Source organism: Lemur catta, chromosome 1, assembly GCF_020740605.2.
Source record: "Lemur catta isolate mLemCat1 chromosome 1, mLemCat1.pri, whole genome shotgun sequence".
Taxonomy (NCBI): Eukaryota; Metazoa; Chordata; class Mammalia; order Primates; family Lemuridae; genus Lemur; species Lemur catta.
The window spans coordinates 106,206,138-106,227,334 of record NC_059128.1 but is presented as its reverse complement, the minus strand read 5'-3'; the positions used below and the strand labels follow the sequence as shown (position 1 = coordinate 106,227,334).

The 21,197-nt window shown below is 42.1% G+C and overlaps 1 protein-coding gene across 2 annotated transcripts in view; it reads left to right on the top strand.

The window, feature by feature from the left end:
* The first annotated feature begins 14,733 nt into the window (after positions 1 to 14,733).
* Positions 14,734 to 21,197, top strand: part of IREB2 (iron responsive element binding protein 2) — a 48,274-nt gene continuing 41,810 nt past the window's right edge. Inside the window, exons 1-2 of one of the 2 annotated variants that reach the window (XM_045542084.1) lie at positions 14,734 to 14,898; positions 16,359 to 16,448. In XM_045542084.1, the coding sequence (XP_045398040.1) occupies positions 14,880 to 14,898; positions 16,359 to 16,448 (109 nt within the window). In that variant the 5' untranslated portion in view covers positions 14,734 to 14,879. The remainder of the gene's footprint in view (positions 14,899 to 16,358; positions 16,449 to 21,197) is intronic. The other variant, XR_006733262.1, reaches the window with a different exon arrangement.

The window sequence follows — 21,197 nt, the reverse complement described above, 5'->3', positions numbered from 1 at the left end:
TGTAACCCTTGAGTTGCCACATAAGCCTGCAAACATCTTCAGGGCCATTCTTACACTGGCAGTTTTCCCAGTATAAGCTATATCTAAGGGGTAAGAGTAACTGGGACAGTCTATCCATTAAAAAGTCAACAGGAGGCCCATTAAGACCTGTTGCAGGAGCACACATTGGCTTAAGACTGCTCCTAAGGTATATGATTTGGAGCTGAACTGAAACAACCCATCAAGTTAGGACAGTTTGATGCTTCCCACAGGGAACATGAACTCTCCCAATCCTGTGTTCTCTCTTATTCTTTCCAAAGTGGGGCTCAGAAAAGAGTTCTGCCCCAGGAATCACCAGGAAGCTGGGTCGCACCTGCCCCCTTCTCCTTCACCCTCTCTGGTGAGTCGCTTCCTCTCTCCGGGCCTCAGTTATTTCAAAAAAGAGGTCAGAACACTGTTGCATCGGGAAGCCAGCTCCCGGCTTCCTCCCAGTCATCAGATCTGGTTTGAAGGCTCCACGGTGGGCTCAGGAGATAGTTTGCAAAGGTCTCTACCTACGCAGGGCAACTATTCATCCAAATGCAGTCATAATCCCTAATGATCTCACACGCTATCCACTGCAGAGTCACATCTTATACAGGGGTAGGTTCTAAAGTCAGCACTTAAAGTGAAAATCCCATTTAGTCAAAACGATCCTTGAAAATCCTCTAGGATACCTATATACCATATATATCGCATGATAACATTATCTCTCAGTGAGATTAATACAGCCAGCTTTTCCTCCAGTCTGGGACAGACAGCAGCTTCCTCAGCTGAGTGCCAAATACAGAAGTAGGCTTGTGTTTGGGGCTGTGTTATAGGAAAAACAGAAAATGTTCAACACTACAGACATCCCCAGTTCTGAAATAGATGCTCACATCATGAAGGATTGCACTCCACCAAAGGGATAGGGGCCGTGCGGGCAAAACCAAGAACAGGTCACGATCTTTGACACAGGAGCTGACAGAAGGTGCAGGGCAGCGCTCTGAAAAGTCAAAGGCCAGCAGGTTGAGGGAAGGCTCCAGAGATGGGGCTGGGGTGACCCAGTGGTGCAGAAGGATCCTCAGCAGCCCTGCCAAAGCCTTCCAACCCAGCCTCCCTTCTGCTCAGAAGTGCCTGGTCTGAAAGGGAAACCTGGCAGGAAGGCTCAGATAACGATATCATCTACATTGAGAAGACTGGGAAGACTTCAGGGCAAACAAGGGCACAGGGTGATGGAGGGGTGGGTTTGCCTAGCCATAGAGGATGGAGGTGGCGTCTGGCATGGGAGATGAGTAGGGGCAGGGGTGGAACAGCAGGCGGTGGGGAAGCTCAGGACCTGTGAGATGGCTAGGCCAGGTGATGCATAAGATCCAGAAAGGTGAGACGTTGACAAGAATGGAAACAGGTGGCCCTGAGCCAGATACCAGAGGGCTCGAATATCAGGCTGGTGAGTTTGGACTTTGGCCTTTTGTGTGTGGACTGGGGGTTTTGAACAGGAAATCAAAATTATAATCAAAGTTGGTACTTCTGGAAGTTCAGCAGGGCCATGGGGTACAGAAGGAGTACCAGTCAGGAGGCCAGGGGTAATCCAAACCCAAATGGGGTGGTGGCAAGGGCAGGGAAAGGGTGAACATAGGAGAAGGATGTGGCATGCTCTGAGCTAAGGGACCCGAGAGCCAACCTTCAGTTCCCTCCTTGCAACACCATGTTGATCTCCCAGAGTTCTCTTTGAATGTCAGGACCAAGTCATCACCTTTTCAGAGACAAAGCTTCTTGTTTTAACAATACAGAAAGGTATTCTGGGTCCTAAAACTAAGAGAGCAAAAGCATGAGGTTACATGATATCTGGCCCAGGAATGAGATGTCTTCCCTAAGGCTGTGGGGCTCTCTGCTGCATGGATTTAAGGAGCCTCAGCTTTTACTGCTGCTTAAATAATTCTCTACCATCACTGCTGCCAACACCCATAGGCACACCCTCAACCAGGAAAAACCTTTCCAATTTGTAAATGGAAGAGCTCACTTAACTGAAGTCACAACAGTGGACATGACCAGAATCAAGAGAGAGGTATCCTTGACTCTGATGTTCTTCACTCGAGGTTCAGAGAAACAAGTCTCTCTTTGAGCTTGCCTGCAAGGGTTACTTGATTCATGCATCTTTTCCACAAATACCTACCATGTGCCACTTCTGAGTGCAGGGGATGTAACAGTGAACAAAGCAACCAGGTTCCTGCCCTCGTGGAGCCTACATTCTAGTAGGAGGTAGACAACAAACAAATGAGTTAAGTGGACAACGTGTTAGGTCATTATAAGTGCCATGGAGAGGAATAAAGCAGCATAATGTGTATGTTGGGTGCTCAGGGAAGACCTCACTTAGCTGGGCAATTGGAGCAGAACCAGAGAAAGTGGAAGGACAAGGCTGTGGGCATCTGGGAGCGTTCCAGGCAGAGGGACCGGCAAAGGCCTAAAGAGGAGATGGAGCTTGGAGTTCAAGAACCAGCAAGGAGTGAGACTAGTGCAGAGCCATCATGGGGGATGCAGGAGATGAGGTCAAAGAGGAGAGTCAGAGTCTGTCGGGGCCTTGGAGGCCACAGTGAGGACTTTGGCTGTAACACCAAGTGAGCTGGAGCCAGCGCGGAGTTCTGAGCAGAGCATGGCGTGAGCTGGCTTCCGCTTAAACAGCATCCCTCCAGTGGTTGTGCTGAGACAAGCTGGAGGCTGCTGCAATAGCCCAGGGCGGAGATGACGGTGGCTTGGGCTAGAATGATACATCTTATCAGTGAGGGAGAGTAAAGGTTTGCAGGAGATAGGCCCCAGGCACCCGGGACAGCCAGATTATAGCCTCACAGGCTTTAGATGAACAGACTCCAAAGCAAATGCTCGTCCTCAGGGCTGAGCCTTCTGGTCCAGCCCCAGCCCTGAAGGCCGTTGTGAAAGAAAAGTTACTGCAATGTTTTGAGTAGGGGCAGCCTCATTTGGAATAGATATCTAGGCTGCTTCGAAAGGGCCATTTGGGTGTCTTAAGTGTAAAAAAAAAAAATTGTTGTTATTACCACGCTAGAGGGTACAGTGGGAGCTTCACTCCCTTATTGTTCCCTCAGTGTTTCATTAACCACTGGTGTCAGGCTAGACATGGTGCTTATTGTCTCTATTTATAGCACCTCAAGAGACAGTGCCTCGTACTGCTGCCCCCCAGAGGCTACAATGCCTAACAGCAGCCCAAGCTGTAACTCCTGAACTTCACCTGTTATTTTCTGGGCACAAATCATTTGGCTTGGCCTGCAAAACAGCATGGAAGAGCCCTCAGAGAGCTAAGATCAGAGGAGTGGTTCCAAGAGGATTCAGCTTGTAACCCAACCCAGGGCCACTGGCCTGCGTCCCCAGAAGGGATGTAGGACCGGGGCCCAGAATCTGGTTTCACATTCCCGCTCTGCCATTATCTCAGTGCATAACTCACCGTGGGAATTCCAGCAAGCCCTGTGCCCATATATAAAGCCATTAAACTAGATAATTTCTCATCTCCCCTTCTTGCTCTAACATCTTAAAAATGTTTATGCAATCTGTAAATTAAATGGAACATGGCTTTCCCATCATCCCAAATTCATTTTAGATTTCTTCACCCTTCTTCTCTCTCCCCAAATATCCCATCCGGTACCCAGGCACTGTCCTCTGGCCATCTGGGAAACCACAAGGCAAGGCCTCTTCTGGGCCTAACTTCCCTGCAAGTGCCCCAAGTTTTAGACCTTTTTTCTTTTGCTCTCATCAAAACTGACTTTTCCTAGTTCCACCAACCAACGAGTGCTAATAAGGGATTATATTTTTCCACATCTCTGAATCTCAGTTTTCTTATCTGTAAAACAGGGCTAATAACAACATTTATCTTCAAGGTTATCATGAGGATTGCAAATAGTTTATGCAACCTATCTGGACAATGTCAGATAATAAATGGCAGAGTGTTTTTAAATGGATTCAGCTCAGGATTCATTTTCTCTAAGAAACCTTCTTTGATTCCCTCCAAGTGGGGTTAAATGTTCTTCAACCATGCTTAAAAGTCTATGGGAATGACTCACCGAGTGCTAGATACATGTCTACACCAGAATAGACCTCTGGTGTAGGCAGAATAATTCTCCCACCTCTCCAAAGATGTCCACGTCCTAATCCCTGGAACCTGTGAAAATGTTATGTTACATGGCAAGGGGGACTAGGGCTTAGAATGGAATTAAGCTTGCTAATCAGCCAACTTTGAGAAGCAGAGATTATCCTGGATTATCCGAGTGGGTCCAATATAGTAACAAGGTTCCTTATCAGTGAAAGAGGGAGGCAGGAGAGTCAGAGATCCAGATGTGAAGACAGAGATGGAGGTCCAAGTGCTACCATTGCTGGCACTGAACATAGAAGAGAGCTGCAGGCCAAGGAATGAGATGTTTTGATCCATGTGTACAATGCATAATGATCAAATCAGGGTATTTAGGATATTCATCACCTCAAACATTTATCATTTTTTGTGTTGGGAACATTCTAAATCTTTTTTTCTAGCTATTTTGAGATATACAATAAATTATTGTTAACTATAGTCACCCTACTGTGATATCGAACACTAGAACTTATACCTTCTATCTAACTGTATTTTTGCACCCCTTAGCCAACCTCTCTTATCTCCACCACCCTTCCCAGCCTCTGGCAACCATCATTCTACTCTCCACCTCCATGAGATCCACTTTTTCAGCTCCCACATGTGAATGAGAACGTGGGATATTTGTCTCTCTGTGTCTGGCTTATTTCACTTAACATATTGTCCTCCAGTTCCATCCATGTTACTGTGAATGACAGAATTTCATTCTTTTTTATAGCTCAATAATGTTCCATTGTGTATATATACCACATTTTCTTTATTCATTTGTTGATGGACATTTAGGTGGATTCCATATCTTGGCTATTATGAATAATGCTGCAATAAACCTGGGAATACAGATATCTCTTCAATATACTAATTTCCTTTCTTTTGGATATATACCTAGCAGTGAGATTGCTGGATCACATAGTACATCTAGTTTTACTTTTTGAAGAACCTCCATAGTGTTTCCATTGTGGCTGTACTAATTTACACTCCCACCAACATATACAGGGGTTGCCCTTTCTTCATATCCTCACCAGCATTTGTTATTTTTTGTCTTTTTGATAATAGCCATTTTAACTGGGGTAAAATGATATCTTTTTGTGGTTTTCATTTGCATTTCCCTGATGACTCGGGATGTTGAACATTTTTTCATATATCTGTTAACCATTTATGTGTCTTCTTTTGTGAAATGTCTATCTACATCATTTGCCCATTTTAAAATCAGATTATTTATATTTTTGCTATTGAGTTGAGTTTCTTATATATTCTGGTTATTAATTTTTTGTCTGATAGTTTGCAAATATTTTCTCCTACTCTGTAGGTTGTTTTTTCACTCTGTTGATTAATTGTTTCCTTTTTTCATTCTGTTGATTGTTTCCTTTTTTCACTCTGTTGATTGTTCCTTTGCTGTGCAGAAGACTTTTAGCTTGATATGATCTCATTTGTCTGTTTTTGCTTTTGTTGCCTGTACTTTTGAGATCTTACCCAAAAAAGTCTTTTCTTCAATATATATTTGCTAAGCAGCTCCTCTGGGCAAAGGCACTATGGTGGCGCACACACAACAGCTAGACGTGGATCCAGTCTTTTCTGAAGCATTTCCCCAGTGTTTTCTTCTAGTAGTGCAATGGAGCAGGGACCCCTCTTAGGCCTGCTGGACACTCCCACCCCAAGCATGGAAATAAACTTCCTCCCTGAATCCCTTCAGGGAATGTTCTGGGCACCTGGGGAGCCTTGAAAAGTGAATGGGCAACATGATGAGCAGGAAGAAGGTAACAATAATAGTCCTCTAAGCAACGTGAGATGTTTTGGTTCCCTATGGAAACAAAAAAATAGCATCTCAACTTATATTCTTGAGTTGTTTTCGAGAAACCCCCACCAGACAAAAAATGCAAATAAGAGGGAACTGAAGAATTGAACTCTGACCACCATTCTTTGTTCTAAATTTCTCCCTGAGGAGCCTGGAGAGAGTCATACCCTTAACATTCCTTTCCACTAATCCAAAAATCCCTGAATCCACTATGGCCCGTAGGCCCCTACTTCAGGATATCCTGCCTTTCGGGGCCAGGTCAATGTATAATCTCCATGTATTGATTTTCCTAAAGTGTATGCCTGCCTTTCAAAACCTTTGCTTATAAGCCTTCTGGGAGTTTGGGCTTAAGCCAGTAGCTGCCCTTTCCTTGCATGGTACCATGCAATAAAAATGCCTCTTTCACCCTCTGTAACTCTTGGCTTCAGTGTCTGGCTTTGCTGGCAAGCAGACCTCATTTTGGTTCAGTAACAGTAGTTTCATAGTTTCAGGTCTTACATTTAAGTCTCTTGATTTTGACTTGATTTTTGTATAAGGTGAGAGATAGGGGTCTAGTTTCATTCTTCTGCACATGGATGTCCAGTTTTCCCAGCACCATTTATTGAACAGACTGTCCCTTCCCTCAATGTATATTCTTGACATCTTTGTCAAAAATTAGTTGGCTATAAATTTGTGTATTTATTTCTGGCTTCTCTATTCTGTTCCATTGGTCTAGTGTCTGTTTTTATGCCAGTACCATGCTATTTTGGTTACTATAGCTTTGTAGTATATTTTGAAGTCTGGTAGTATGATGCCTCCAGCTTTGTTCTTTTTGCTCAGGATTGCTTTGTCTATGCAGGGTCTTTTGTGGTTCCATATGAATTTTAGGATTGTTTTTTCTATTTCTGAGAAGAATATCTTTGATATTTTGAAAGGGAGAGATCTTTAAACTAAATTTGTTGTACTTTTATCTTTTGACACTATAAAGTAGAATGAGTGTTCTGATGAGCTGAACAGAGGAGGTTGGCTTTGTAGGCAAAAAAGGGCTGAAGAAAGCAGAAACAGAACAAAAAGCAGACTGGTTGTTTCAAAGTTACAGTCCTTGCAAAGGTTAAAGCAGAGGGGACTTCCTTATCATGCCTGCTACAACCGGCCTGTTTGGGGATTTGGCTATTTCTCTCTCTTAATTTCTTGGAAGGTCAGGTAAACAGCTGGGTCTAGGCTAGTGGCATGGAACTTCAGCATGAGTGACTCCATTCTGTTCTGGTCTTTTAGGCATAGTGCAGGAGCTCAGTCCACACCAACGGCTTCCTATAAATTTTATTTAACACTATAAAAGGAGTTTGTTGGCTCACATGACTGAAAAAAATTCCAAAGGAAGTTATCGTAGAGAACAGGCAAGGCTTGATCTGGAAGCTAAAGTATGACACCTGGGATTCAGAATTTCTCTATCTCTTGTCTCTGTCTCCTACAGTCTTGGTGCATTCTCAGGTACCACACAGTGGGGCTCACAGCTCCAAACTCACCACTGTGGTGGTAAAATGGCTGCAGCAATTCCAGATGTGTCACACTTCACTTCTACAACTCACAGGATGAAAAGGAGAAGCTCCCTTTCTCAGAAGCCCCAGCAAGTCTTCCTGTGATTTGCTGCTTCTAATTAGGTTATATCCCTAATTTCTCTTTTTTTTTTTTTTTTTGAGACAGAGTCTCACTTTGTTGCCCGGGCTAGAGTGAGTGCCGTGGTGTCAGCCTAGCTCACAGCAACCTCAAACACCTGGGCTTAAGCGATCCTACTGCCTCAGCCTCCTGAGTAGCTGGGACTACAGGCATGCGCCACCATGCCCGGCTAATTTTTTCTATATAGATTTTTAGTTGTCCAGATAATTTATTTCTATTTTTAGTAGAAACGCTTAGGCTGGTCTCGAACTCCTGACCTCGAGCAATCCACCCGCCTCGGCCTCCCAGAGTGCTAGGATTACAGGCATGAGCCACCTTGCCCGGCCCTGTATATCCCTAATTTCTGATCCAAATACTGGGTCCAACAGTGGACCAGTGAAGGGGAACTGGGGAAGGGTTGAATTGCCCAAGAGAAATTCAGAGTAATTTGGGCAGGAGAAACAGGAAATGGATATCAAATGTCCACAAAGATCCTGACCACAAAGTTTCTGAGTTCAAATACCACTGCTTCTCAGTAACATCTTTTCTGACTCTTTGACACATCATCATTACCTGTTTACCTCTCAGTGCCACATACACACACTCCAGACTAAGGGACAAGCCTGGAGCCATCATCCTAATCTCCTCTGTGTCCCCTGCCCTTAGCGTAGGGTCTACCTGAGATTGGCCATCAGAGAAACATTTATTGTTCAATGGGACTGCTCTTTCCTGGCAGGTGAGCCATTGACAAAGCTGCTGAAGCTCCACCTTTCCCTGACTCTGTAGGGGAGCTGCCCTGAAGCCCATGCAGCTGGCTAAAAGTTTCTGAGAAAATAGAAGCACTTCACTTGGTTCAAGCAGTGGCTCACATTTAAGCCAGTTTGAGTTGGATGTTGTATTTAAGGCAGTTTGAATTGGATATTTCTTTTTTTTTTTTTTTTGAGACAGAGTCTCACTTTGTTGCCCGGGCTAGAGTGAGTGCCGTGGCATCAGCCTAGCTCACAGCAACCTCAAACTCCTGGGCTTAAGCAATCCTCCTGCCTCAGCCTCCCGAGTAGCTGGGACTACAGGCATGCGCCACCATGCCTGGCTAATTTTTTCTATATAGATTTTTAGCTGTCCAAATCATTTCTTTCTATTTTTGGTAGAGATGGAGGTCTCACTCTTGCTCAGGCTGGTCTTGAACTCCTGACCTCGAGCGATCCACCCGTCTTGGCCTCCAGAGTGCTAGGATTACAGGCATGAGCCACCGTGCCCGGCCTGGATATTTCTTTTTTATTTTTTCTTTCTTTTTCTTACCATACAATGAAGACCTCAGAGGGATGTTTCTTTTACCTGTAGCTACAAACATCCTAAGTGATACAATGCCTTCTAGGGGTGTTTTGAAAATTTAAATGCACTAATACACGTAACAGGGTTAATTAGGTTAACTTAACAAGGTTAATTAGGTGTTAGCTATTATTATTTTTATTATCACTTATACTTATACTAACATTCTCTATTTATAAGATTCTCAAGGGCAAGTCTTATCCTCCTCACTGTTCTAGAATGTAATAGATAATACTCAAATGGTGGTTGAACCAAACCAAAGTGTCCAGGCCACCACTTTATAGGAGTCAAGTTTCCATTAATTGAATTTTGAAATTCAAGTCAGATTTTTCAATGCACTAGTATAGCTTGCTATTTACAGAATTCCTATAGAAAATTATTTTTCAAAGATGAATCATTTCATAATTCAATTTATTTATGTCTAACCTGCCTGTTAGACAGGATTTGGAAACTCTTATATGCAGTATCAGGCTTCATTCATTCAGTCATCAGTTCACTCATCCATTCATTTATTCAACAAGACTTGCTGGACTGTCATATGACATGTGCTGGGAGATAGGGAAATAGAGTAAAAACTCAGTGTTGTTCAAGGAGTTCACCATTTAGTGAATGAACAGACCAAGAATTATAGTATGGTGAGCTAAGTGCTGTGAGAGGGGAAGCATGGTGGGTTTGAAGGCAAGAAAGAGGGAGCCCAGGGTTACAGCGGGGAAGAGTGAATAGGAACAGCAAAATCTTCATGAAGAGGAGCTTCTGCTGTTCCTGGGGGACAACTAGAAGTTAGCTGGTGAATATGCAAAAGCTTGAGGTAGTACGAAGCTTCATTCTGTATGGGTGCAGGATTAGGTAAAAATGGGGTTTAGGTCAAGAGGTAATTCTGGAGAGTAGGTGAGGATGAGGTTGCAAAAGCCCTCAAATGCTGGGCTGGGAAGTTCTGGTTTCATTTTGAAGGTGGTGGAGGAGACTTCAAAGAATTCTAAGCAAACAAGATCAGATTTGCCCTTCAGAAAGAATATCCTGGTGGGGTTATACAGGGTGATTGGAGCAATGATGAGAGCATGGGTGAGGCTAGCCTGAAGCAGGGAGACCAGTTAGGAAATGACTCTTTTTTTTTTTTTTTTTTTGGAGACAGAGTGTTGTTCTGTTGCCCAGGCTAGAATGCCATGGCGTCAGCCTAGCTCACAGCAACCTCAAACTCCTGGGCTCAAGCGATCCTCCTGCCTCAGCCTCCCAAGTAGCTGGGACTACAGGCATGTGCCACCATGCCTGGCTAATTTTTTTTTCTATATATATTTTTAGCTGTCCAGGTCATTTCTTTCTATTTTTAGTAGAGATGGGGTGTCACTCTTGCTCAGGCTGGTCTCGAACTCCTGACCTCGAGTGATCCTCCCGCCTCGGCCTCCCAGGGTGCTAGGATTACAGGCGTGAGCCACCACGCCTGGCCAGGAACTGACTCTTAGGTTGAAACATGTAAAATCGCCATTTTTTAAATTTTTGTGAAAAATGGTCAAATGTCATCAGTTTCATTTGGTTCAACCTAACACAATGGCCCAGGTAAGAAATGACCAGAACCCAAACTAAGGCAGCAGTAGAGAAGATACACCAAGAGATATTTGGGAATTATAATTTGATAGGGCATGATGGTTTCTTTGATGAGAGGGACAAAGGATAGGGCAAATGCCTGAAAGTGGAAATGTACAAACGCAGACTATATAAAATCATTCTTGAACCTAGATTTTCTTCAACTGATTAATTTTACAGCTGAGGCCTGACAGTTTCATTCATTTGGGTATGGCCACATAGCAAATTTAGGGTTGGGCTTGGACTGCAACCCAGGTCTCCTGACTGCTATGCTGCATAATTTTCATTTGGGTATTCCAAGAAGGGATTTATATTAGCTTCCTAGGGCTGCTATAACAAACTACTTCAAACTGGGTAGCTTATGCAACAGAAAGCTATTGTCTCGCAGTTCTGGAGGCCAGAAATCAGAAAATAAGGTATTGGCAGAGTTGGTTTCTTCTGAGGATCAGTTCCAGGCCTCTCTTCTTGGCTTATAGACCCATCCCCTTGATCTCTACCTTCATGGTCCCATAGTGTTCTCCCTGTGTGCATGTCTGTTTCTTCACACAGTCACCTTCCCTCTGTGTGTCTATGTGCCTGTCTTCTTGTAAGGACACCAGCCACTGGGTTAGGACCAACCCACTCCAGTACGACCTTAACTAATTACATCTGCAGTCACTCTATTTCTAAATAAGGTCACATACAATTTGAGGGAACACAATTCAACCTGTAACAGTAGTTTTGACATTTATGTTTTCATGTGATTTTACTGATGACAATTCTGTCTTTTCCCTAGAAAAGGGAATTAGGGTGTGAGGAATAAGGATCTTTTCTGTTTATTTTATGTCCTATCACAGTTCCAAGGACAGTGTTCTGCACTGTAAGCCTGCATCAACATTCCTAACCATCTGCTGGCAACAGACACGGATTTCAGTACTTTCTAAAAACTTTTAATGTATGATCTACTCATACGGACAAAAAGAAAAAACTCTTATCTGCATTCCTCTTGACTAGATGGGCAGAACACACAGTTACCTGCTTTGGGTGTACAATGGTTCCCTTTGATTTCGTATGTTCTGATCTTACCCCATGATCAGGCTCAGCAGTGGCTTCGAAGTGAGCCACAGAATGGCAGGCATATTTGTTTATCATGGTTTTGATTTTTTAAGATATGACATTTATTCTGGAGCTATCAATAACCAAACAGGCTTTCTCTGTGTAGATCTAAAACATAAATTGGAAGAACATGACAACACTCAGAGCTTAGCTACTGAGAGGTCATACTGAGATTTAGAAAGGCCACAGGAGCCTCCAACCTCACCCCCTGCAATAAGTGAGACCACATCTAAACACGGCGTTGTGGATGGGTGAAAACATGGGCCCTAGAGTCTGGAGGACCTGGGTTTAAAATCCTGTCCTGATTTTACATTTAGAGATGGCTCAGCTACCAAAAAAGCAACTAAGTGAAATCAGGTGCCTCCTGATAGGATGTACTAAAAAGGACACAACATCAGTTATGTAGCATTCCCACGAAAAATGCATAAACCAAATTTAATCATGAAGAAACCATCAGGCGAGCCCAAATTAAAGGACATTCTGCAAAACAATGGGCCAATACCCATCAAAAATTTCAATACCATAAAAGAAAATGAAAGGCTAAGGAACTGTTTTGGATTATAGGTGACTAAACAGATATGACATCTAAATGCAATGCTTGATTCTGGTTTGGATTCTGGATTGGGAGAAAAATCTCTAGAAAGGACAGTATTGGGACAATTAACAAAATTTGAATATGGATTGTAAATTGTATCAATGTTTGAATATGGATTATCCACCAAATTTGATGATTCAAATTCATAAAATTTGAATATGAATTGTATTGATAAGATATAACTGATTGAATCGTATCAATATTAAGTTTCCTGAATTGGATCACTACACCATAGTTATGTAAGAGATTGTCTTTGTTGTTAGGAGATACATAATGAAGTATTTAGTGCTTAAAGGTCATAATCTCTGAAATTTACTCTGAAATAGTCCAGGGAAAAAATTAGAATAAGAAATAATGAGGATCTTATTATGCAGTATGTAGTACAGAGAGGTAAAGCAAACGTGGCAAAATATTAACAATAAATAAATAAATCTAGGTAAAGTGTATAAGAAGGTTTATTGTAATTATCTTACAATTCTTCTGTATCCTTAAATTTTTTTCCAAAATAAAAAGTTTAATTAAAAAAGAAGAGATGAACCAGCCTGGATATTGCCCAGGACACTGATCTAAAAGGGTACTCACTGGAAATGTAACTTGAAAAAAATGAATTGGGGAAACATACAGCATGATTCCATTTGTATGTCATTCAAAATGGAGCACAAATTAGTAGTTACCAGGGCATAGTGGATGAGGAAGTGGCAGCCTAGTAGGAAAGTAGATGTGGTTACACAAGGGCAACATGAAGGGTCCTTGGAAATGTTCTGTATCTTGACTATGGTGGTGATCACACAAATCTATACATGTGAACTAAATACACACACACACACAAAGGAGTGGATGTATTAATAAAACTGCTGAAATCTGAATAAGGTGGAATGATTCTATCAATGTCAATTTTCTCATTTTGATATTGTACTATGTTATATGGTGGAAGTCTGGTTGAAGAGTATATGGGCTTTCTATTATTTAATACAACTGCATGTAAATCTACAATTATCACAAAATAAAAAAGCTTTAAAAATGGAAGAATTTTATGGCATGTTAATTAAATCTCAGTAAAACTGTTTAAAAAAAGTAATGAGTCCACCCACAAGGGGAAACGTCATGATTGATCTAAGTTAGTGTTTCTCAATGGAAGCAGGACATTGAGAAAATGGGAGGGTATTTTTGGTTGTCACCATTGTGGGGGCACTTTCGGGATTTAATGAATATTAGATTGCCTGCATTCCATAGTACAGAATTACACAACAAAGAATCAAACAAGATTACCCCCCTGAACATACTGTCAGATATTCAAGTACGTAAACATATACACAAATATAACAACAGCAAATTTGTTTATAATTATCTGAGCCTAGAATTTAACCCCACTTACAAATAAAACAAGTAATTTGTGTATGGTTTGAATATACACTGGATTTTCCAGGAATACTATTATTGTGTAAAAAGAAGAAGGGTTGTATTTTATCTTGTTTAGAACTTTTCTAAGAGTTTAGTTTTGGAGATTTTGAGTCTGAGGTGCCTGTGGGATGTGGGCTTAGGAGATGGCTTGGGTTACAGGTAAACTGGGAAGGATCAACATATTATCTAATAACTGAAGTCGGAGGAAAGGGCGAGATAGGTCAGGGAAAATGGAGTGAGAGGAGGTGCAAGCCAGAGCCCTGGGGTACACTTAAGGCCCAGTACATTTTAAAGCTGTGCAGAGGAAGGAACCAGCAGAAGAGACTGAGGTGGAGCAACCTCAGAAGTAAGAAGTAAACAAAAATAAATAAATAATAAGAGTTTTAGGTCACAGCAGCCAATGGAAGAGTATTTTTCAACAAGGAGAAAGAACAAGTAGAGTAAGGATTGAGAAACGTGAGATTAGCAAGTGGAGTTATGGCTGACCTTGGTGGAACTCTAGGGGTGGAAGGCAGACTGGAGGAGGGATAAAGAGTGGGAGAAGAGCGAGTGCAAACCACTCTTTCTGGGAAGCTGGCTGCCAACAGGAGATAAGGCAGCAGGTGGAAAAGACTGTAGGGACCGGGGGAGCCGAAGCGGAAGGACGGAGCAGCTTAGGCATGATTAGCTGCTATGGGGAAGAAGTCATCAGAAAGTGAGAGACTGAAGCTGCGGAGTGTAAGGAAAAGTTAATTCATTCAACAATTAGTTAAGCGCCTCCGACGTGCCCGAGTGTCTCCCCACCTTCTGTAGAGAACACACATGGGGGCTACCTACATACGAGTTAATGCAAGGCTTTATCGTCAGGGGAAAGGGGATCTCCTTAAGCTGTTTTTCCTAGAAGTTCCGATTCCGACTCCTACTCTGGAAGACACCCTGCAGGAACCCACACAGCGCTCGACCCGACAACCCCAACCGGGCACTTCAGGCCACAGCTAAGCCACGGACCGCTACGAGGCCACGCTAGTGACGCCAACATTACACCCTCCCCGTCGCTTTGCCTCTGCTCGCGAGAACAGCGGCGACGGCGCCGGGAATCCTCTTTAGACTAGCTCCGCCCCTTCTTTCTTTGTTTTCATGTCCGAAGATCTCGCGGGAATTAGGCTAAAATCCCGCGAGCGTAGATACGGGGCCTGGTCCGCGGCTCTCGCGGTGTTTGCGCGAGACTGCTTCCTTCCTTCCTCTCTTGCCAGTCCGCCCGTCTTCTTACCCCTCCTCCCCGCTAGGCCTCCCCTCCTTCCCCTGCCGGCCCCCTCCCCGCAGGGATAATATGGTCTCCGGCGATGGACGCCCCAAGTGCAGGTCAGTTTCGGGCCGCCGGCTTGGGTCTGGCAGCTGGAAACGCGCGCTGTCTGGGCGCCGTGTTCCTTTCCTCTCCTAGAGTCGCCCGACGGGCGCCAGGGGTCCTCAGGGCTCCCCTCGGGGCCTGCCTGCTGGGCCGCATTCTCTGCGCCCAGGCCTCGGAAGCCGGGCCTCCGCACCCCGCCTCCCAGAGCGACCCCAGCAGGGCCGTCCGTTTCGCTGCTGGCCTTGACCCGCACCTGTCTCACCCCGGTTGCCGCTGCTTGCTGCCAGCGGCTTCCTGGCCCCTGTCAGTAACACTAGGGGCAGAGAGAGGCCCACCATCTTCCCCACACCGCCCCCGATTTGTGAGAGATGCGGGTGGGGGCCAGCGTCTCCTTGTTTGGGTTTCACGCAGCTAGTTGTTCATTCCACTATCTAGCCTCGAGCCCCTCCGTGCCTCTTAGCCTCTGGAAGCCGAATGAGGAGCAGTCAAGGTTGTACGTTGATCAGCCAGTTCCCCGACTATTTATTGCACCTCTGAGTCTCCTCCCAGCCCACCTCTCTCTGCTAAAAAAAAAAAAAAAGAGAGAGAGAGAAAGAGAGAGGGCTAGGAACACTTTTCATTTTGAAAGTAGGCTGTGCTTATCTCTTCTCATTTTGGACGAAGACCCCAACAATTTTGAGGGTCCTGCCCACCCTCCGCAATGAGTCTGCACAAAAGATCTTTTCAGCCTCAAGGCTGCCTCCCCGCCACTTCCCAGAACGTTAGGAGCCTGAGGCACATTCAGATGAGACCCCTGACTGAGTCTTTGACTTTGTAGTTAAGCTCTAATTCCTGCAAAACCACAAGGACATGCCTTTTTTAGGGGAGAATATGCTAATTTACCAAATATTTTGTTCACTTTTATCTTCAGTCTTAAGATCTATTAAGGTCTTGAGAAGTTTTTGGATTGGTTTTGCTTTGATTTTGTCTATGTCGTTGAATGCTCTGTAAAAATCAGTCCTTTATTATTGTTTTTTAATCAGTCCCTCTAACGTAACTGGAGTTCTCAAATTGTTCTGTCTGTACTTACGCAATTTTCAGAACAGTGACTTTCCAAAACATCCCTATACTTTTAATCATTCTTACTGTTCCTTTCCAGGTATTCTTAACACATTTCGGGAGTAAATTATCTTACTAGTTTTTACTTGACAAATTAGAGCTAGCCTACCAATATGGTGAATACTAGCTGCGTATGACTTTAAATTAATTAAATAAAATTAAAAATTTATTTCCTCAGTTGCTGTAGCCACATTTTGAGTGCTCAGTAGCCACATGTGGCTAATGTATACCTTACTGGACAGCACAAACATGGGACATTTCTGCCATTGTAGAAAATTCTACTGGACAAAGCTAGTTTCCAGGTGTTTTCACTTTGGATAAGATACTTTGTAGCTGTGTTTAAACACAGTATAATGACAGTATAATTTTTTTTCAGGATACGCCTTTGAGTACCTTATTGAAACATTAAATGACAGTTCACATAAGAAGTTCTTCAATGTATGTAAACTTGGAGGCACCAAGTATGGTAATGTTGCTTTACATTTTCTTGGGTTTGTTGAGTTTCTAATAATTAAAATGCATTTGTCAAGCTGAGCTGAAGAAATTTAAATTTATTTTCATGTAGGTGTAACAGGTACACCTACACACATCTCTGCCGTTTTAAAAATGTTTGGGATAACTTTTGAGGAAGATGTAAGCCCATACTTTAACTTCTCATTTAAAAATCTAAATTAGGCAATGATTTTTTTCCCCAAAGAAACTACTAATGCAATTTTTAGAAAAATCTGACTGATGACATTTTACACCAATTAAATGTATGTTTTATTTTTTCAAGTGAACAGTGCCCTCATTTATTCTTTATGCCATCCTTTGAATAGGAATCATCAACAGGTCCACTGATTTGAGTTGTTCTCTGGTACTGAGCATGGTTTGCCCTGAACTGCACACCAACATTTTTGTATTTAAATCACCTTTACTGGTTCAAAGCACACCAACACCTGGCAGACATTTGCACCTGCCTGACCAGGGTCAAACCTTGCACTGTGGTATCAGAAGAGTGAACTTGGCTGATGGCATTGGATGTAAGTCTTGACTTTACTGACAGTTGAGTAACTTTCTCAGCCAGCCCAATGAAGGAAAGATCTGTTTGGAAGACTGATTATTCTTTGCGAATTTTTCAGTGAAAACGATATGAAAGATAAGTCAAATGCCAGATCTACTACAGTCATAAAGAGGATTGTTCTTGTAATTTTTCTTAGATTTTGATGAATTTAAATTTTCTAGACTTCCATGTGCCTTGAAATTTAGATATTTGGGATATCTTAGAAAATCCCCATCTTAGAATTAGGTTGCCATATAAAAATAAACAGTTTGCCCAAATAAGAGCATTATCCTTTACCTTGCATGTTTAGTTGCAATGATTTGTCTTCAGATGTTTGCTAAGAGCTGTTGGTCATTTTCTTTATGACGTATGTGTTTCACATTTATCCTTCACTGGTGATGTGTTTGCATTAATTTTGAAAAGGAAACAGCTAAGTTCATTGTGTTCAAGAAAGGTCTTTTCCTTTTTACTTCTCAAAATATCTAGTGATTCTGGCCTGGAAGTTTTTTTTTTTTTTTTGAAACAGTCTCGCTCTGTTGCCTGGGCTAGCGTGAGTGCCGTGGCATCACCTAGCTCACATCAACCTCAAACTCCTGGGCTTAAGCGATCCTACTGCCTCAGCCTCCCGAGTAGCTGGGACTACAGGCATGCGCCACCATGCCCGGCTAATTTTTTTCTATATATATTTTTAGTTGGCCAGATGATTTCTATTTTTTAATAGAGATGGGGGTCTCACTATTGCACAGGCTGGTCTTGAACTCCTGACCTCGAGCGATCCAACCGCCTCAGCCTCCCAGAGTGCTAGGATTACAGGCGTGAGCCACCGCGCCCGGCCTGGCCTGGAAGTTTTTAACCCAAATTTTATAGCTTAATAAATTAAAGAGCATATATAATGATATTTTTAAAAATTGAGTATAAATACTTTCTGTGAATAATGTAGAAGTATAATTACTTGAAGATGACCTTTATTTCCCAGATTTAGGGAATCAGTAGGAGACTATAAAATGCATTGAAAGGGAATGATTAATAATATAAAAGTTAAATTATCTCTGATGGAAAATAAGCTTTCATGGGCATCTGTACTTATAACTGTACAAAGTATATCAGTACATAAACATGATACCAGAGTTTTTATAACCATGATAAATGCAATAATAGAATACCTGTAAATACAATTGCCTTCGAAACAGAAATTTGGTTTTCATTTCTGTAGAGTCAATACCTGAGTTTTTCCGGAGTGGTTATTAATTATGAGAGGTTTATTAATAATTAAGTAATTTCTTAGTAATTAAGAGGGAATAAAATTTGAAAGAATTGACTTTGAACGAAAGGAGCAACTTGGGTAGGAAGTATTTTGTTTGTTTAACGTCAGAGCAAAAAATCCTTATTGCATTTTTGGAGGCACCAGATTGAGATGCCTCTCAGATAAATGCTTACAAGAAGACTTTGCTTTGGTAGTCACCAAGGTTCAGGGCCACTGTCTTTTCTGCCCCCATTTCACATTCTGTTGCCTGCCAGGTTGAGAATCACTGCTGTCATGAGTAACTATTAATGAAAGGATGGTGCCCTATCCCTCATGTATGTTAGAGAGGAAAGATAGTTGAGAAACACTGTTCTAAGCTCCTCACTAACTACATCAGGAATGTCCACAGCCACAAAGAACTGAAAACCTGCTGTCCAGTGACTTTAACGAATAGGGGCTTGTTTTTCTCACAAAACAAGAAATCTGGGGGTGGGCAAACTGGGACTGTGTAGCCACCAATCTCAGCGAGGATCCAGGCTCTTCTTTCTTTTCCTTTTGTTTTTATTCTTTTGGTTGCAGAATAGCCACTGTACCTCCAGGCATTATGTCTATGTTCCAAGCAGCTGGAAAGGCAAAACAGCAAGAAAAGCCCTCCTTAGGGTCTTTTAGATCTTTGGCCAGAATGTCAGTGGCCATCATTAGCTTCAAAAAGGCTGAAAGATAGTACAGTAGTCCCTCTTACCTGCAGGGGATGTATTCCAAGACCCCAGAAGATACCTGAAACTGTGGATAGCACCAAACTCTATTATATACTGTGTTTTTTTGTATACATACATAGGATAAAGTTTAATTTATAAATTAGGCACAGTAAGAGATTAACAACAATAGCAAATAATAGAATAGAATAATTATAACAACATACTGTAATAAAAGTTATGTGAATGTTGTCTCTCTCGAAATATCTTATGGTGCTGTACTGCAGGTAACTGAAACCATGAGAGGCCAAACTGTGGACAAGGAGGGGGACTACTATATTTTAGCTTTACAGCTTTTATAGAGAAGAAAGGAAAGGGAGAAGTGGTTGGGAGTGATTGGTGAGTGAACAGCCTAGACTATCTGCCTCACCAGTCTAATACCCTCTCTTATTTTGTCCTTAGAGAGAGTGTAAAACAAATTATTCGACCCTGCTTTTTTACTGCTATTTTTATCTTTTTGCTTCCCAAGTTTATACTCAAGTTATCTTTATGGAAGTGGACACATCTTAGACATTGATTACATTTTGGTGTTATAAGATTTCACTTGTGTGGAACTGCTTTTTAATGTGCTAGAGCTACCTATCTGGCACTCCAGTGCGTTGACTAGTGACTTAGAGATTTTGAGGGAATCTTTTAAGTAGATCTCTGAATTCAAAACTATAGCTATTGTTCAAGGAGAGGAGAAATCACTGTTGCCTGGAATAGTCAGACTGCTTTCTGAAGGGACCGAGACTTGAATTGCTGTTAAGCAGAGGGCATGACGGAGGGCAGGCAACACCAGAGAATTAGAATGAACAGCATAATGGAAACATGAATGAGTATGTTGAGTGAAGGGGAAGACAGTGAAGAGACTTGCCTGGGGCTGGAGTGAAAAGTTTATTTTAAAGAATAGCTGTTATTGGGCAATAAGGTCTTTGACTGGTATAAAGCCCCAGGCGCTATCCTTTATCTCATTCACCCTTTCTTTTTTCTTTCCCCAGTGTTTGCTTTTTTAACCACATTACCACTCAGTCCTACAATAGAACCAGGACTTGGTGTCCAAATTCTACCTTGCAGCTTCTGAAAGAAAATGTGTATTTAATTTTTTAGTAAAGTTTTTATTGTTTATAAGAATCACAAAAAGACAGCATTGCAGACAGTGCAGAAACAGTCTTATTTTTGTTTATATACAAATATATGTAAATGTGTTAACTATTAACAAAAATATAGTATATATTGTTTTGTAACCTTTTTTTTTTCACTTAATATATCATGAATATCTTTCCAAGTCATTACATACAAGTAAGTATCCCTTGCTGTCTGAATCTGTTTGGTGTGTGAGTCAGAGAGCACGAGTTCGGGTAGAAAAGGATACCTATACTTTTTTACAGCTTCTAATGGCTGCATGATATTGCCAGTATGAATGGAACATGATTTAGTTAACAGACCTTTGAATACGGAGCTTATTACCAACTTTTCTCTATAAATAAGACTACTTTATGTGCTATTTGAATTTTTGTGCAGGCTTACCATTATATAGAATTGTTGGGTTGAAAGTGTGCTATTCCCTCCACCCTCATCATACACTTTTATTTTTATACTTTTACTATATACTTGTCTTTTCCAGTCTTTACCCCTGGACTATAAAGAACAAAAAAATCTTTTTTACTCAAGTAAAAAAGATGTTGCAGTTTCCAGACATCCAAAGAAAACAAGAAAGCATAGTCAGGCCTTATGGGGACCAGAACAGCCATAGACAGTTTCTTTTTGAATCTCTACTCTAGGCTTCATCTCTACAGCTCACTTTACTTACTCATTTTGTGTAATGACCAGTATGGCCACTGCTGACCATTTGTATGTTATGACTACATTACCAACCAGTTAAGACTGTACCTCTAGGGGACTTTTTCACCAATTGCTGGACTTGTCAAGTGTCTGTTGCTGGTCCAGTTATCTTGCTGAAAGGGATACAAGTTTTCTAATCTTGTCCCTTTCATGAACTCTGGAAAGGGCTGTGGGTTGGGTAAGCAATGAAGTAGTTTGTTACTTTTACCTAACATGATCCTACTATTCCATGTACAACCATGCTCTCACCAACCTTCCACATTTTGTTCAACGGTCTCTTGGTTTTGACTTTCCATTTATTGCCAATTTCTATTCTAGATTAGGCCTTTGTGATTGTAAGGAACGACATCT